The 13,451-nt window shown below is 31.0% G+C and overlaps 4 protein-coding genes across 4 annotated transcripts; 1 reads left to right on the top strand and 3 right to left on the bottom strand.

Annotated features, from left to right (window-relative positions):
* Positions 1-207: 207 nt before the first annotated feature.
* Positions 208-5,786, bottom strand: Tsp_04411 (putative solute carrier family 12 member 4). The gene is made up of 23 exons (XM_003375176.1): positions 5,745-5,786; positions 4,932-5,078; positions 4,698-4,863; positions 4,618-4,637; positions 4,324-4,538; positions 3,819-4,060; positions 3,628-3,747; positions 3,339-3,441; positions 3,115-3,308; positions 2,835-3,009; positions 2,451-2,570; positions 2,286-2,390; positions 2,040-2,131; positions 1,881-1,960; positions 1,704-1,792; positions 1,550-1,650; positions 1,373-1,455; positions 1,089-1,304; positions 987-1,040; positions 849-956; positions 645-779; positions 395-584; positions 208-299 (listed from the first exon to the last, which is right to left on the bottom strand). The coding sequence occupies exons 1-23, from the start codon at positions 5,784-5,786 to the stop codon at positions 208-210; spliced, it is 2,889 nt and encodes a 962-aa protein (XP_003375224.1).
* A 608-nt stretch (positions 5,787-6,394) lies between these two features.
* Positions 6,395-7,255, bottom strand: Tsp_04410 (conserved hypothetical protein). Its single transcript, XM_003375175.1, has 5 exons — positions 7,250-7,255; positions 6,895-7,083; positions 6,725-6,833; positions 6,475-6,592; positions 6,395-6,431 (listed from the first exon to the last, which is right to left on the bottom strand). The coding sequence occupies exons 1-5, from the start codon at positions 7,253-7,255 to the stop codon at positions 6,395-6,397; spliced, it is 459 nt and encodes a 152-aa protein (XP_003375223.1).
* A 1,988-nt stretch (positions 7,256-9,243) lies between these two features.
* Tsp_04409 (putative group XIIA secretory phospholipase A2) lies at positions 9,244-11,561 on the bottom strand. The gene is made up of 4 exons (XM_003375174.1): positions 11,529-11,561; positions 9,655-9,886; positions 9,580-9,595; positions 9,244-9,364 (listed from the first exon to the last, which is right to left on the bottom strand). The coding sequence occupies exons 1-4, from the start codon at positions 11,559-11,561 to the stop codon at positions 9,244-9,246; spliced, it is 402 nt and encodes a 133-aa protein (XP_003375222.1).
* Positions 11,562-12,654: 1,093 nt separating this feature from the next.
* Positions 12,655-13,287, top strand: Tsp_04408 (conserved hypothetical protein). Its single transcript, XM_003375173.1, has one exon. It carries the CDS (start codon positions 12,655-12,657, stop codon positions 13,285-13,287), a length of 633 nt encoding a protein of 210 aa, XP_003375221.1.
* The last annotated feature ends 164 nt before the right edge of the window (positions 13,288-13,451 follow it).

The following is a 13,451-nucleotide window of genomic DNA, read 5'->3' as shown; positions in this document are numbered from 1 at the left end:
AACATAAATATTTGTCATACTGAACAAACAGACATAATATGTAGAGATATATGTCAGTGAGAATAGTGACAACAGAGAGTATATGCTAATTAATACAAATAGGATGTTTAAAAGAAGAGAAGAGGATAATACATTTTATGAGGTGCAAAATCAACTGTAAGTAAATGGAATACTGATTTAAGTTGAAATAGGCTGTGTCTATGAGATTTATGAAAAGATAGTGACCACTTCACTACCAGTACCTTTTATCAGTACGACTCTATTCAAGCCAGTGGTCATAACTTCGATGTATTCCATATCTGTTGGAAAAATTTTTGTGCAAAAAAACTTAATTGTAATTGGAAAGAAAAAAATAGATATATATATAAAAGTAACTTACAAAATTTTTCATAACCATTCTTTCCAGGATCAGGGAGATTGAGAAAGATCAAATCCGATTCTCGAGATCGACTTTGAATTGCTTCGTTCAATTTTTTCGCCCGTTGTAAACACCGGATATTGTACGTTTGTGAAGAAGTTATTGGCAATTTTTCCTCTTCACACTGCTCTGCCGCTGCATTTGATGTAGCTTCATTTCCTTCATTCTATTTTTGTATTTTTTAGTAGAAAAACAATATCAAAATGAATGAAAGTAAAAAAAAAACAATCTTATTATTATTCATTACAATTTTATCTTTCTTGAATAGATTATCCAATGTCAAAAGGTTTGTTCTATTCTGCACTGGTAATTCTGCACCGGATTGCGCGCCAGACGTTGAATTTGAAATCGCATTATCCACCTGTAAAGATGTGCAAAGAAATTAATTGATCATTTTCATTTATTTACAACGCTTGCAACTACGGTTTACATCGATATCTTTCTGGCGATCTGTTAGACCAAGCTGATCCAACATTTTTTGACGTTGTTCTCTTTTCAGCGTTAATTCATGCGCATATTCTGATATGTCATATTTTGTCTAGGAAAAAACAAAAGTTCTTCATGTAACCACAACAGCTGGTAATGGTAACGAAATGAAATTTGAAATCTGCTCAATTTTATCCTTAATGATATTAAAAATTTCAAGTATTACAATAATGATTCTTATTACTAGGCAAAGAACATCAACAGTCGCGTCCATTCTCAGATGATAAATGAAAGTTTTCATGCTTTCGCGAACTTTGTCCAAATCTTCTTCTGATTGGCAAACGGTAAAAATTCTCAATTTTGTATTTCGCCAAACTCGATTTTGACGCAGCAAAAATGCAAGTAGTATCATTATCCCACCGTCGTGTAAAATCCACCACACATCCATGCAGCCAACGATCTGAACAAGACAAAAAGTGAAAAACACACTTCGATAATAATAATAAAGAACATTTTATTGAAATTTACTTTTTCTTTATTGCTAGGAAATTGCTGCACATCCTTGATGACAACTAAAGCAGATTTGGCAGCAGTAGTCAAGCGAATTGTTTCTAAATTTTATCATAATCATCATCATCATCGTATTCAATTAACATAATAGTATATATAAATATATTTCTTGTAAAATAAAAAAAAGTTACGAACCAACAAATTTTACTGCTTCAAAATTTCCATTCCTCCATTTCTGCGGCCATGACATAATAACAGTGTTGTGCTTTAAACCGCCAAGACCGGATGTTTGCACCCTAATAAAAAATAAATCAGTCGGGCAAAGAAATTTTCTTTTATTACTGCTTACAGTGCACTCATGCCTTCTGTAATGTCGCCAGCAACAAGAACTTCACAAAATCCCCTGATTTTCATTCTTCTGCAAACTTCTTTCATAATCTAATATTTGTTTTTTTGTTTGTTGGTTAACCTCGTTATTAAAATATATGCAACTTGTGCAAAAGAAACCATAAACAATGCATATTACCATTTTCGTGGCTGCAACTTCAGACAGCATGTTTAAAAATTTTCCATTTAAAACACTAGCTAAAACAGTTAATCCTTTGCCTGAAAAGAAAAGAAGAATAATTACTAATCAGATGCAGAAGATAAAAATAACATCAGCCGGTGAAACTGAAAATATTACCTGCTTTCAGTTGGCTAGCAAATGCAACTATTTGTTCATTTTCTATACTGGTACGGTCGCTAGAAACTGTGCATAAAACGAGAAGCTGAGGTCTAAAAATTTCAAGTATATGATCAGAGTACAATAAACAGTTTGTTTCTTGATTTCAAATATACTTGAACTATATTACAGCAAATGGAAAAATAATAAATTTGTATTTCATTCATGTTTTGAATTTCTAAAACAATAATGACCACAAACAATCACCTCCAATTTTTTGTATGTACTGGGCCTTCTTCAAGATTTGTTAACGCATATGAAGCAGCTGCAAGACGTAAGCCTCGAATACCATCGCCCCATTCTTTTTCCGCTCTACAACAGGCAAACAAACAATAAACAATGTTCACAAGGCAATGGACAACGCCATTTCACCCTCTGTATTCGATGTATTTATAAGCAATCATTCCAATAATTATAGCCACACACGCAAATATCCAGTGACTCATGAACATCACGGCAACGCAAAGACCAGCACCAAACATGGATAATGACCTGTAATAAAAATATAACATAAGAAAATGAATTTAAAAAAAAGGAATCAAATCAGAAATATTACCAATGATAAAAGCGAAAACGAGGTCTCCAGCTTGGTGCTTTAAGCACGCTTTGCAAAACACAAGCAGCATTAACGCTCAAGTAGCACATGAGAAAAAATCTTAATAAAAAACAAACGTATACATGCAAACAATAATAATAAAATAATTGTATTGAAAAAGAAACTATAAATATGTAGTGATAAAATCAAAAAAGACTTACTGGCTAATTAAAGCAGTTATACTTTCCAAAAATGCGATCAAAATGAATAGCTCACAGATGGCAATGCTGACAAAAATAGCTCTCAACGGTTCTCCACGTTTTGTAGACTTTTGAAAGTAATGCAACATTGGTATCACTCCGTCCAACGCAATGGCTTGAAGAAGCCTTGGGGCACCTGAATTCAGTAAGCAAAGATAAAATACAAAAAATATGTATATATACTGTCAACTTATAAAAAAAAAGATCAGCTTGCTATTAATACCTGTCAAGCATTGCATACCCGCTCCAGCACTGGCAATGAAAGAACCAATTACAATCACCATTGGATGGGGCACCGCAAGTTCAGCAGCTGCCAAACGTCCATAAGCTCCGGCACCGAATTTGTCACGCAAAAACATGCCATTCATCGAAGCACCAAAACACAGCACACCGAGTAAATCTTCAAAGGCAAATTTCTCACTGATTTTAACAAATCTTTAATAATTTTAAAATAAAGTTTATCACTCACAAGCAATGGATGTGATTATTTGTGCAGCTAGAGTCCCAACAGGAATGGATCTGGATGCGTCTCTTAGATTTCCTGATCGATTCGATCCTTGCATTATGCCTGAAAAACTTTTTCAAATAATAATAATTCAAAATTTCTCGAGCACATTTTCATATAAAACAAAAAATTGTACAATTCTACCATCCATATGAAATATTTGTTGTTAATTTATTGATTCTTTTGTTTTCACTTTTGAATTTTCACCTGTAACTGAAGGGAAAAACACTCCAATCAGTATTGTAAAACTCGATGCCATATCAGCGACTACATAAGTGTCAGGTATTTCTTCATATTCATTATTAGTCATCTTGGAATCGTTGCTTTGGATGAAGTCATTTGTGTCAAGATATTTGGAAAATAAATTGTCTGCAATTGATATTCGATGAATTATTATTCTTCTTATTATCAGTAAAGAGTAAAGCTTGTCTTTTCCTTACCCAAGATTATTCCGCTAGTAGCGCCCGTGATAGCATTCATTTCTTTTATTGTTCCTTCATTAGCTGATTTGAGAAAATACGGATCACAGCTGCCAGTTTCAGTAACATTTGCACAGAACAAATGCCTCAAATCTGTTTCATTGCATGACAAATAATGGCCAGGATTGTTGTCAATCCAATGTTGCAGATTTGGTATACGATCACCGACCATGCAAAATCTAGAACATTGTTCGTGGGAATAACTAAGTTTTCCGTGTCATTTGATATAAATAAAAATGCATGCAAATCATCTGCAAAATAGATAGATAATTAGTGGAATAATTTGAAGGTTGATCGTATGTCGACAAAATGTTTTCACAGAGTAATTACCATTTAAACTTTTACAAATACAAAAGCAATTACCAATGAGTGTAAAAAGAGTGCTAATGAAAAATGAAATTTAAATTCAAATGAAGACAAAAAGGCTGAATTTCAATAATATCTTAGAGTAACCTTGATAGTTTACTTCAGTGAGTCTGATCCATTGATGTTGATGAAAAAGCCGATGAATGTCAGCAAAATGCAACCGTTGACAAGAGCAATGGTTGGCAACGCAAATCTGTTGACCACACCGACGCCAGCAAGAACGATGCATGATACAATGGCAAGCAACAGCGTACCAATTAAACGATAGCAGTTGTAAATGTCATCAAAAATTTTCGCCTGAGGAACTGTGTAAAGCTGGAAAAAAAAACAATGCAATTAATAGTTATTTAAAATTTTAAATCAAAGCAATCTAAACAGATACTGATCAGCATACCAGAAAAATCTCGGCAGAACCTAAAAATATAATACATGTACAACGGATACAAGAAAGAATTTTATTTCTAACAAGTATACCCAATAAATACATTGACGCAGCAATTGTAGATGCAAAATAGAATAAAATTCCCACAGCACCACCGAGTTCTGGACCTAAGTTTCTCGATATCATGTAATACGGTCCTCCTGCAGGAACCATGCCATTGGTTGCAATTGCACTGAGCGATATGCAAGTGGTGAATGTCTGAAAGAAATTGATAAATAAAAATGTAAATTTCAAGTCCAATTTTTTTTCTATCTAACTAAATATACCACAAGACAACAAATAAAAGTGATAAGAAATCCTTGAAGAACTCCAGCCGTTCCAACTATCCACGCGAGTCGTATGAAAAACAGGACGCCAAAAATATTCTGAATGCATGGCATGAATACTCCAACAAAAGTACCCATTTTGATCGGCTAAAATTACAATTTTATATTTATGTTGAAAACAGAAAAAGTTTAAAACTATTTTTTGCCAAATATTCTAAGTCTGCAGTAACATTTTATGTTAGTAACGATGATAATAATAACATTAGATATATACTTTTTAATTTAAAAATAAATGTACCATTTAAATAAGTGAAAAAATAGCATCGTGCATTTATTTTGTAAATAAAATGTCAATCAACAAATTACATCATAATCATTATGAAATGAAGAGAGTTGCAACAATTCCCATGAGATGAAGACATAGCTGCATGAAATTGTAAAGATGAACGTGATTATTTAAATTTCATCAGAACTAGTTATAATTAGAATATTTTGCATATCCTGTTTCAGTAAAATGCCACAAATTTAGAAGAGCTGGAAAATTGCAATTTTAATCAAAGATGAATGAAAACGCAGCACGACCTTTCCACTGATTTGTAATAATTAATTCTTTACCATGTGAGCGGTGATCACTTGAGTTGAGTTGGAAATTTTTGCATTACAATTTTACAAATATCAATAACGAGATTATTTTTAACATGAAGATGTCACAAAAAATGAACAAATAAATGTTAGATAAAAATAAACTAATTTCAAAAAATGTAATAAAATCATCTTTTTGTGCAACATTTGCATCTCAATTGATTAAATGACGGATAAATTGCAAGACATATGTTGTGAAGTCGTCAATAACATTTCAACAAAGTTACAAGTGAAAACCGCTTCAACATATGCAGACAAATATTGATTTCAGGAAAAATTGGATAAGCCAAAATTTCATAAAATAATTAAATTTTTCTCCTGCCATTATCTTGTTCTAAGAAAATGAAAGAAATAAATATATACATATATATATATATATATATATATTTTTTTTTTTAGTTATTTATATATTTCATCATGAGAAACAACTAACAATACAACATCCACAACATAAAAATTCTTTTCTCTCTTTAAAATTAAAATAAAGAAAAGGAAATGAAAATGTATTCCTACGTCCATTTGAGATTGAATAAAAAAATAATAAAAAAAATTTAATTCACTATTTATTGATTCATTCATTGAACATTTACGGAGAGCTTACACGACTGCTTTATAATTTGAGAAACAATTAATTATATATGCTTTAAGGTGGAGTAGAAAAAATTTTGAACAGAATCTGTCTAATTTTGGTTCTTCCTGTTATTATTTAAATTTCCACCTAACAATTAATGTATGGAAAAGAAGAATTGACGTTAATAAATCTGTTAACAAAAGGAATAAATTTTCTCCAAGAAGAAACATGCCATCAAGCGCATCATGCTTCAATTCATCACAGCATCAAGCTTGCCAAGCGTGCGGCTAAATTAAACTACATAGAAGAAATAAGATGTGCAGTGCAAACGGAGGGAGGGTAGTAGTAGTAGTAGTAGTAGTAGTAGTATGGGCCAAATGTCTCGTATCCGCAAAAACATCATTAGCCAAACAATGCAAAATATTAGCATAGTTGTTGTTGTTGTTGGCTAAATAAACACTACCGAACCTCACTCATAGCGCATAACCAATTTTTAAACAAGCACCGCTTTTACTAGTTTAATGTGTTTTTTTAACATCATGATCGAATAACAAGAACAAAAAGTGATTAATAATAAAACTTACTTGCTTATTTGGATCGACATCATCGCCACCGGATACAATTGGATTGTACAGAGAAATTCGACGTATAAAATGGGACATTTTCATCGCAGATGTTGAACCATCTTCCTATTATTAATAATCATTGATTTATAAATAGATAGATGGAAAAAAATTTGATTTTTCTTACTTCATACAAGCTAAAACTTTCCCTGTGATTGTTGTATTCGTGGTCGTAGTCATCGTCCACATCATCACCGTGATCAATTGTTCCACTATCATTAGATTGGAAAGGTACCTCAACTTGGGAACCTTCAACAAAACGCACTTGCAAAGCCATAATCAATGGTGGTAGTGGTGGTGGTGGTGGGAAACCTTTCTGACAATCACAACAACAACAACAACAACAACAACAAAGCTTATATGCAAAGTATATGCAAAGAAATTAATATTTTCGTTTAACTTTTTTTTCTGATTGAACAATATAATTATCGTTGATTGTTCAATTTCGATGATCGTTCGCTTGTCGCAATTGGCAAATTTACCCACATGCTGCATACAGACCCAACCAAGCGATAATGGCTTTATTTTCTTGAATCAGTGAAACGTGGGAAAAAAGCAGATGGGCAATTTTCTCAGAAGATGATCTTTTTGTTTGTTGAATGAAAATTTTTTTTAAAAAAAACTGAAATAATATTAATAATAAAAACAAACAAGATCCAAATTCTATGCTATGCTGAAGATGATTTGAGCGGATCGTTGTGCTTTTTCTCTTATTGCAAGCACCAACTAGCGAAAAGAGAAGAAAATGCAAAGTAACTAAAGAAGCAACAACCAGCCAGCTAAACTTGCCTGCTTAATTCACATCCAAATATAAAGCGCGATATTTATACATTAATGGTTTCTACGAATGAAAAGAGAATTGACAGATCGATCAGACCCAACAGAACAGAAAACAAACTGGAGAAAGCTTGTCGCTTTCAGCATCACTGTTCAACAGAACTTCAATTGTGATTAATTCAAATCAAAAATTTTATAAAAAGAGAGAGAGAGGGAGAGAACATTTTCATAATGAAATAATGTTATGAATATTTAAATGTATATATGAAAAAGGAAGAACTTTTAATTTTATTCAATATTTCATATTACCGTTTGAATATATTCTTTTCTCAAATGCATTGAAAAGATACTATAAAAAAAACAGAACTCCATTAACAATCTGCAGATTATAATAATTGAAATATTCATTGAAGGAAAAACAAAATTTCACTTTTCCTTTGCTGACAATTTCAGAAATGATCAATGATTAAATTTTAATATAAATTGCCAAAAAGAACAAAACAAGCACAATACAAGAATAATTAAATATAATGTGAAGCTTCTTCACAACAATAATAATACTACAGGCAAGAGGAAAATTTGAAAAAGAGACAAACTTGAAAAACTAACAATATAATAACAATAATTACTCCCAGGAAATATTTATTTAACTTACGAAAAATAATGATTTTTTAAAAATACTTTTTCCAAAAGAATAATTTCAAAATATGCATCGTCAAAAAGATGCAAAAGTTTATATTATTTTTTTAAAAAAGAATTTTAATATCTACTTTTCTTTTGGAAAATTTGCTCAATTATCACATCAAAAAATTCAATATTCTTCTGATTGTATTTAAAAAAAGAAAATAGAATTTTTTGAAATTGCAATAATATTCAACGATTCTCATAAAATATCCGAAAAGAAGACAATAAATACACGACCAAATATTATGAAAACTGTTATTGTAATTTCTTTTTCAATGTATGTTAAAATATGATAAAACTAAAAAAAAAGTAGAAATCAAACAATCAATCAGAAGAGATCGACTGATCAGATTGAAAAGACAAGATAATGTGAGAAACTTCTCCTTTTCCCCTGAAAATAAATTGCAAATGGAAAAAAATATCAGAAAAGGCATCGTCAGTCATGCTTTTCGTGATCAATCGATTCGATATATTTTTTCTTTGCTTAAAATGATATTATTATTGTCCAGCATAACTAATTGAAAAAGAACACCAAAAAAGAAGAAGAAGAAAATTTTGAAGAAATAATTCCCATAGTATGCAAATATTATTTAAATCGATTCATTTCTGTGCATCGGTTGATTTATGAACGTGAGCACAATTGCTTGATATGCAAATATTTCTTTGATGTTGTTCAAACGCCAAATGCAATGGAATGAAAAGTAAGCCTTGAGGCAAAAGCAGCAATGCCCGAGAGAAGCTAAAATACGAAACCCAAACGTAAGCAACGCTAGTTTATTACGCTGCCAGTGCCTGCATCTGGATAATAATACCCAACGGCATGCAGAATTTGTTTGCGAAATAAAAAATATTTATATATATATTTTTTTTCTTTTCTCCAATGAAATCAATGTTCACCATTTTCAATTTGCATTTCATCTTCTCGAAAATGCTTTACAAAAGTGTACTTTTTTGATGTGAACAACGATAAAAATGAAGTAATAAATAAAATTTCAAACTTTGCTATTTCAATGTCTCAATATGCATCAACAACATCAATCATTTCGCTTTTCAAATTACGAATATCCATTTCCAATGTCGTCACATTGTCGACATTTTTCTCGAAATGTGAAAAATGCGTGATCGCATCATTATCGCTGACAATAAGAATATGAATTTCAAAAGATTATTATTCTATTGCTGAAATGACATGACAACCCCCAACCACTACCACCGAAAATCTTTAAAAAAAAATCATCCCCCATTTCAAAGTTGTATATTATTTTTAAAAAAATATCATTCAATCAACATAATTAAAAAGACAACAACAATCCAAAAAATGTAGAACCAAATAAAAAAAACAAATGCTTACTTTTGGAATGAAGAAGCTGAAAATCGATAATGTTGGAATTAGCCATAGTCGGTGAAGAAGCGCTGTTCTTCTCACTTGCGGCCATTCTGCTGCTAATCATGGCCGTCGAAGATTGACCGGATGTCTTGATGAGAGGCAAAGTTGACGCAGAAACTGAACGTCTGGCAGGAAATTCTGCAACGACGACGATTTTCATGAATTGGTCCAACAAGAAGAGCAGCCAACGCCAACTGACGACGCCGAAACGTTTCAGGGCAGCTACTAACGGAGCTTCATGACATAAAGCACATTTTTCAAATTTGTTCTGCTGAAAATTATGAAATAATCATAATCACATAATAACTAGAATTTGGATGAAAAAAAAATGGACATCGTCAACATCCAAACGGACAAATCATACAGCTTTGACAAGTGAAATTGCAAATAAATGTGTATTTCCCTTTTGAACGAAAATTAGAGAGAATATAAAAGTATTTCAAGTGCTGCTTTGCACTTTGCGGTGAAAATACTTTTCCGCTTCTCTGTGAAAGTTGTGCTCAAACAACGATCAAATCAAAAAATAAATCCATTCAACCACTTAATAATTTTCATATTTCGAATTCATCGATCACAACATCCCAATCCTTTTCAAGCTTTCGATAAATTCAAAAGAACAATTGATGCATTATAAATGTGAAGAAGGAATTTTTCACACAATGTAAAGTACATATGTACTTTTTTTTTAAAAAAATTACAATCATATTATAATATTATTAAATCAAACGATCAAATATATAATTATGACTATTTAGAAAGAAGAAGAAAAAAATAGAAGCAACAATGTGTGATCAATGACGAGAGATGTGCTGTTTGTTGCAAAATTTACACGCTATCAAAGCTGAATGTAAATTTTTGAACAGACATTAAACGATAAGCTCGTTCCGATGACGCTGAATTGAGCTTAATTGAAGCACCAGTACTGAATGAATAAATCTCTTCAATGCCTGCTTGCTCCTTTATTCCTGTTTAAAATGATCAAATGTGATGATTTTTTACATCGTAAATGCCTCACTTCTCTCTAATTGAATAAACCGCAAGTCAACATTAAGAAAAAAATATATATATATATATATTTTTTTGTAAATTTTACATTCAAAAAACAATTTCGATAAAATTTACAACAGAATGCACATTTTTCCCAAGCATTGACTAAACTGGCACTATTTTGGTAGCTTTTAGCTAACAATGCCACCCCCCCTTCCGCCTCTCAAAAAATCTCTTTTCGACATTCATTTTCGACTTTGACAAATTGAAATTCCCACACAGTAGACTGAAAAATACAAAGCGGATTAAATTTTTACATTCAAAAACACACTACGATAATAATCCCGTTATTGGTTGAGCAAGTGAAAATTCTTTTTTCCTCCCCTTCCCCCACTCCCCGTTTCCCTCAATAACGAATAATATACAATAATTCAATTGAAAATTCAATCAAAATATTCAAAGATAAAAAAGTGAAATCTTCAAGCAAATTGAAGTGATGGAAAAAATTTTTTTTTTTTGATAATTAATACAACAAGATAAAAAATTCAAAATAAATTCATCTGCCAAATTGTTTACAGAATTTTAAGCAAATTTATCATTTTTTATTATATGCTAGAATTTTATTGAAAAATGATCAATAAAAACCACCAACTAACTAACTATTTGTGAACTTTAACTTGCAAACTTAAAAGATAAAAATTTATTGACATAAATGTCATTACAAATTTCAAGAATTAGCGTTGCCTTCTAATGGAAATGAATTGCCATTTAAAAATAAATCTTTTGCATTATTAAAATATAAATTACATTTTAAATTATAAATAAAAAGATAAAAAGTTAAGCAATTCAGTTTTCTATTTCATCTGAAGTTCACAATAAAAATTTACATAAAATGCTTACCCTATTTAATTTATTTACATCCTCACTGAAGATGGTGTTGGAAAACGAGTCTTTGTCATATTTGTTCAGCGACCATTAAGCATTCGATTACGAAGCTGGAAAAATTTATAAATAAACTTCACCAGCTGCATGCATATTATTAAACTGCTCACAATTTCACACTGGTATACCTGCTTTGATAAATACAAAAATTTTTAACAATCAACATATATATATACATGAATAATTTTTGTTCATAAAGTAATAACACATTTAATCATTTATAAATTACAACAATGTTAACAAAATTAATGACCCAACACACGTACAAAGCAGAAGTCAATCAAGTCAAATTGTTTTTATAAACAATTTGCGCACAGAATTGAATAACAACAACAATAATACATGGCAAAGTAAATACAAGGTATAATTATATATGTAAAGAAAATTCATACAGATTAATATTTATAGTTGGAGCATATAAATTATTGATTTGTATTTAATCAACTTTGCAAATTGTATGCTTGCCGTTTAAATTATTCACATAAAACTGAATTGACCAAGTCAACAACTTAAACAATGATGAAATTATTAGAAAATGAAAACATACATCTTCGAACTTATAAATATTAATTTTAAGAAAAAAAAAGCAAAGAAATATATTCGAGTTCAGTGAAATGCGTTTAGAAATGTTGTTGAAACATGTTGAATTGAAAAATAATAATAAAATTGAAATCCAATAAAGACCTACCAAAAATTTTTTTAAAAATAAATTCAGCAAAAATATAAAACAATTTTTTTAATATATAAAACAAAAAGGAACAACAATTGTACCGGTTAATTAAATACGGCAGATTGAAATGCCGCGCCAATGGTCCGTCCATTCAATTACTCGTCGTTTGGCACTGATTCGCCGTTGTTGTTGTTCTTCACCTAAGACAAATATTTTTGTTTGAAATTGAATCAATTTAATAATTAAAATATGAAAATTTATTAAAAAAAATTATTTTACATATTTTAATACGAAACTACAAATCAGTTTAAACAAAAAATTTATTTTAAAATTCAACACTTTAATGTCAATGAAGAATTTTGTTTAATTTCAACTAGCCTCAGCTTCGCTAGTCATATCCGTCTTAGTGCATTGTCGCAGGCATTTCCAAGTGTCTAAAAATGGTCAGTATCCGTACTGCTAGCATGGACCAGAAACTTTTCTACGCAACGGTTTTGGCGTTCTTCTTGCTAAGCTCTGCAAAAGAAGAAAATTACAATGAAAATAACCTGCCACCCGGCATCCCGTTGTATGATTTTGTACTCTTCAACAGGAATATCAGCATGGACAATGCATCTTGTTACGATATGTACACGAGCTGCCCTGCAGAGAACCTTATCACACCTTACGCAGTTTCACATTCGAATATTATCCTATTTTGTTCCCAAATTGAAATATACAAAAGATGCTTTGACAATATTTCACTTCGATATGATGTTATGTACTGTCTTTATAAAGCTTACATAAGTGAAGATCAAGAAAATTTCGAAGTGCAACTACTATCGACAGCTTTTCGGATTTATTACTTCATGTGCATGAGAAATTCTCAGTTAGTGAAGAACTGGGATCGACCACTGTGCTTTGCCCAAAAATTTCATGACTGTGTTTCAGTGCATAACGCGACGGAATGCGTAAAGCCGTGCCCCGACGAATCTGAGCTAAGTGGCGCATATCCCAGCAGCATCTCGTCATTTCTACAAACTGTTATGGCTGTAACTACCTCCATTGCAGTGGCAAGAATGATGGTTATTTAGCAGATGACAAATTAAAAAGTGACAAAAAATCATATGCCATTCAACTTGACTATTATTATATGCTACGCACTGTTTGTTATATTTATTTTTTGAAGTTTATCAATCTATTCTAATTTCATGATTAATAAATAAAAATTTTATAATTAAAAAAATTTGCAGTCATA

The sequence above is a fragment of the Trichinella spiralis genome (assembly GCF_000181795.1).
Source record: "Trichinella spiralis strain ISS 195 chromosome Unknown Scfld5, whole genome shotgun sequence".
NCBI classification, from domain to species: Eukaryota; Metazoa; Nematoda; class Enoplea; order Trichinellida; family Trichinellidae; genus Trichinella; species Trichinella spiralis.
Note: the sequence above shows the minus strand (reverse complement) of the source record. Positions and strands in the feature narration are given on the sequence as shown.

Excerpts from the sequence above, each read along its gene's own strand:
- Tsp_04411 (XM_003375176.1), bottom strand. The coding sequence starts at position 5,786 with ATGTTATTGACGACTTCACAACATATGTCTTGCAATTTATCC. Across the intron at positions 3,010-3,114 it reads CATTGCCAGTGCTGGAGCGG|GTGCCCCAAGGCTTCTTCAA; the intron begins GTATGCAATGCT and ends TACTGAATTCAG. Across the intron at positions 1,651-1,703 it reads ACAGAAGGCATGAGTGCACT|GGTGCAAACATCCGGTCTTG; the intron begins GTAAGCAGTAAT and ends ATTTTTTATTAG.
- Tsp_04410 (XM_003375175.1), bottom strand. Across the intron at positions 6,834-6,894 it reads AAAGTTTTAGCTTGTATGAA|GAAGATGGTTCAACATCTGC; the intron begins GTAAGAAAAATC and ends TATTAATAATAG. Across the intron at positions 6,432-6,474 it reads ACTACTACTACCCTCCCTCC|CCGCACGCTTGGCAAGCTTG; the intron begins GTTTGCACTGCA and ends AGTTTAATTTAG.
- Tsp_04409 (XM_003375174.1), bottom strand. The coding sequence starts at position 11,561 with ATGACAAAGACTCGTTTTCCAACACCATCTTCA. Across the intron at positions 9,887-11,528 it reads GTTTTCCAACACCATCTTCA|CAGAACAAATTTGAAAAATG; the intron begins GTGAGGATGTAA and ends CATAATTTTCAG.
- Tsp_04408 (XM_003375173.1), top strand. The coding sequence starts at position 12,655 with ATGGTCAGTATCCGTACTGCTAGCATGGACCAGAAACTTTTCTACGCA.